This window comes from Amaranthus tricolor, chromosome 13, assembly GCF_026212465.1.
Source record: "Amaranthus tricolor cultivar Red isolate AtriRed21 chromosome 13, ASM2621246v1, whole genome shotgun sequence".
Classification (NCBI taxonomy): domain Eukaryota; kingdom Viridiplantae; phylum Streptophyta; class Magnoliopsida; order Caryophyllales; family Amaranthaceae; genus Amaranthus; species Amaranthus tricolor.
The window spans coordinates 12,696,988-12,700,785 of NC_080059.1; the positions used below are offsets into that span (position 1 = coordinate 12,696,988).

The 3,798-nt window shown below is 36.4% G+C and overlaps 1 protein-coding gene across 1 annotated transcript; it reads right to left on the reverse strand.

Moving 5' to 3' along the window:
• Positions 1 to 618: 618 nt before the first annotated feature.
• Positions 619 to 3,171, reverse strand: LOC130798822 (uncharacterized). The gene is made up of 7 exons (XM_057661917.1): positions 2,916 to 3,171; positions 2,515 to 2,780; positions 2,309 to 2,394; positions 1,846 to 2,257; positions 1,595 to 1,760; positions 978 to 1,484; positions 619 to 860 (listed from the first exon to the last, which is right to left on the reverse strand). Exons 1-7 carry the CDS (start codon positions 3,169 to 3,171, stop codon positions 619 to 621), a joined length of 1,935 nt encoding a protein of 644 aa, XP_057517900.1.
• Positions 3,172 to 3,798: the final 627 nt, after the last annotated feature.

A 3,798-nucleotide genomic window follows, 5' to 3' on the forward strand; every position in this document is an offset into this window, starting at 1 on the left:
ATACTCAACACAATCAGACCTCCTTAAACAAATTGATCCTAAACATTGATCTGAACATACAACACAGCACAGCACATACCATTTATCTGAACAGCTATTTATGAATCAACTATTATACTTGATCAGAACATACAGCACAACACAGCACATACAGCATGTTGCTTTGACACAGCTATTATACTTGATCAGAACACATATCACTTTGATGCACAGCTATTAAATGATTCAACTTTGATGAATCAACTCATTCTTACTGATTCAAACAGCACATACAGCATATAAAAGGCCTACAGCTATTAAATTACAAGATAAATACATTCATTAGCCTTTTGAATCAACTCATTCTTACTGAATCAACTTTGAACTGAACATTTAGTAGCCATTTGAACTACTTCTTAAAACACAGTGACATCATTGAGTACACTTTCAGCACATTAAATTCAATGAAACATTGATCTGAACATTGATACAGCATAATATATGTCTTACATGCTTGTTCAAAACAGTACACAATAAATGTCTTACATGATCTTCAAAACAGTACACAATATATCTCTTACATTAATTCAGCACATTAAATTCAATGAAACAAATTACATTCTCAATTCGAATACAGCTCTATATTTGACTTTGTTGATCCACTATACATGAAGTGGATGCTGCTGTTGCGGTTTGCGTTTGTTGACTGCTGGTGTAAGAACTTCCCATTTTAGGCCTTCTACCCTTTGACTTCGTCCCTGTTGGATGTGGTTTTGCTGGATTCTTGCATCTTCTTTTGTTGTGGCCTAAGTCACCGCAATTACCACATCTTCGTTGCTTGAATTCTCGAACAGCATTTACAGGCTTGTTACCTCCTTTACCTTCATCATTTTCCTTTTTTCTTTTCTTCATTTTAGGCCTTCCAGGCATCTTTCGAAATGGTGGAGGAAGAGGTTTCGCTAAAGTGGTTGTCGGCCACATTTCGCGTCCTGGCATACCATAAAACTTAGGAGCATACGTCTTTGCATACGTTTCTACAAGATACGCCTCATGGACAAATTCACTAGCATCCAATTTTCTAATACAAATACAAACCATGGCATGTTTGCAAGGGATCCCAAGATTCCAACTTTCACAAAGGCATGTCTTATTGGTCAAGTTCACAACGTAACTTTTTTCATCATCATCCACCTCAAACTCAGACACATCCACTGGGATTACTCTCAAACCATATATGTCCTTTGAATTTTTTTCAATCATTTTGGAGATAGCTGGCATCAACACACCTTTAAAGTTACCCAACCCTTCTCTTTTGGCTGCACTCCTTTGCATCACATATCTCCTAATCCACTCCATAAGAGAAATAATGGGCTTCCCCCTAGCTTCTACTAACACATTATTGAATGACTCACAACAATTATTTAACAACATCCCAGACTTACTCCTAATAGGAAAAGCATGCCTAGACCAGTGTTTAGCAGTTTTAGCAGCTAGATATTCATATGCTTGAACAGAAATATTCTTTATTTCATTCATTTCTCTATCAAAATGAAACTGTAAAAGGTAAATTATTACTAATTAGTTCGACATTACATTCAAATATTTAATTCTGTACTTGAATTATTACACATCCATACCTTGTTGTAAGCTCTTGCTGCTCTCCAAAAGTGATGCTTGTACAACTCTCCAGGGAACTTGATCTTAAAGTTAGCCCATATATGCCTACAGCAGAACCTAATTTCGGCTTCAGGAATCACTGCGTTCAAAGCTTCAATCAAACCCTACATTGTGAACACATTAGTATTAGGGTTAGAATATTAATTACAATTCAAACAAATTATAGAAACCAAGTAATTACGTTCATACCTTTTGCCTATCGCTCATGAAGGTAAAATCTTCACATCCTGCTTGTACCCAACTACTTGATGAACTAACCGACTTTAGGTCTTCTACAAGGAGATTTAGAAACCAAGTCCAAGATTCTACGTTTTCTGTTTCGACGACAGCCCATGCAACAGGGAAGATGTTATTGTTCCCATCCTTACCTACAGCGGTAAGCAAAACCCTAGGGAATTGTCCCTTCAAATGCGCCCCATCAACACATATAATAGGCCTACAGCCAGCAACAAAACCCTCCTTACATACTGGCAAACATATATACATCCTTTGAAACAAGGGTGGAGGTGTCTCTATTCCGATGCATTTGACGATTGCAGTGCTTCCAGGGTTATACCTCCTTATTGCTTCCGCATAATCCCACACCCTGCTATACTCTTCACTAGCATCACCAACTAATATTTTCTTTGCAATTCTTTTAGCCATGTAGCACTTAGAGTATTTCACTTCACAACCTAACTCCCTGTTTACCCGTTTCTTAAATGCCTTTAATTCCCAATTTGGATTTTCCCTCCAATCCTGTATGTATTTCTCAGCTAAATACAAAGCAGTGACTTTGTTATTTTGGTGTTGGTGACCACAAGTGTGCTCGGGAAAATAACTCCTTATTTGAAGTGTCTCCTCATCTTTCAACTTCACAGCATGAACCTTAAAACAACACTTCTTATCGTTCCCACAAACACAGTTCACAATTCTACTTTTCGATTTCACGCAATCGCATCTATTGTAGCAATACACAGTTATCCTATTTCTACCATTATGCAGGTAATAATAATTGTAACCACATTCAATAGCATGGTACCTTAACGCTTTTCTAAAGACATATGTAGAAGGAAACTTAAGGCCTAAAGACAAAATGATCTTACCCTTAAAATCAACCTCAGGATTGAATGTAGGATAGCTTGCTATACCTTCCTCATCAACATTCAATGCACCCAAATCAACATCATCAAGCTCCAATTCATCATCATTAACGTATATGTCTCTATTTTTTTCCTCATCAACCTCCTTATCTACTAACAATCTAATTTCATCATCACCTATAAACACATCATCGAGACCATAAACTATATTTTCTGCAAACAAATCAGAATCATGCTCATATTCATCCTCATCACCGCAACTGTAATCATCATCACTGCTATCCTCAAAATCAGAAAGTTGTTGCTGTAGGGTTAAACCTCTCTCAATTCGTGTAAGGTTTAGGGTTGAAATAACATCTGAGTTATTTGTTTTAGATCTAGGGTTAGCACTTACACATTCTTTATAACCCGTATATGTGTTTGGTGGTCCCATTTCCCCAACATCAACAACTATATTTTCTCTTTCCAGGTCATCCACAACTAGGGCTGCACACGGTCCGGTCTGGTCTGGTTTGACAGAAAAATCAGACCAGACCAGAAATTCCGGTCTGGAAATTTTTCAGACCAAACCAGACCAGTCAAAAGACCAGACCGGACCAGACCAGACCGTTCTAGAACGGTCTGGTCTGGTCTGGTCTACGGTTTTTTTTTTTGTATTTTTTTAATTGAGTGAGAATCTAAGATAAACGATAATCTGTAAACAAAATACATTTTCTTGCATTTTCATCGCAAACTATAAAAGGTTCATCCATCGACATCGCAAACTACAATTGATCATCAACAATCTATTTAGTCTACAAAGACTAAAATATCAACCAATATCAACAACATATATTATCAACCTTCATTAATGAGGATAGTTTCTTGCATTTTCTTGCATAATACAGCAGCAGCAACATATTAACATTCAACATATCAAATGAGTAATACCAACATATTAACATTCAACATTCAACATAATTAACAATTTAACATTTAGAAATGTAGATTGTGATTTTGGGTTGATTGTGATTTGTGATTGTTTAGTTTGTGTTATAAAAGAAAGCTAGAAACATTTCTT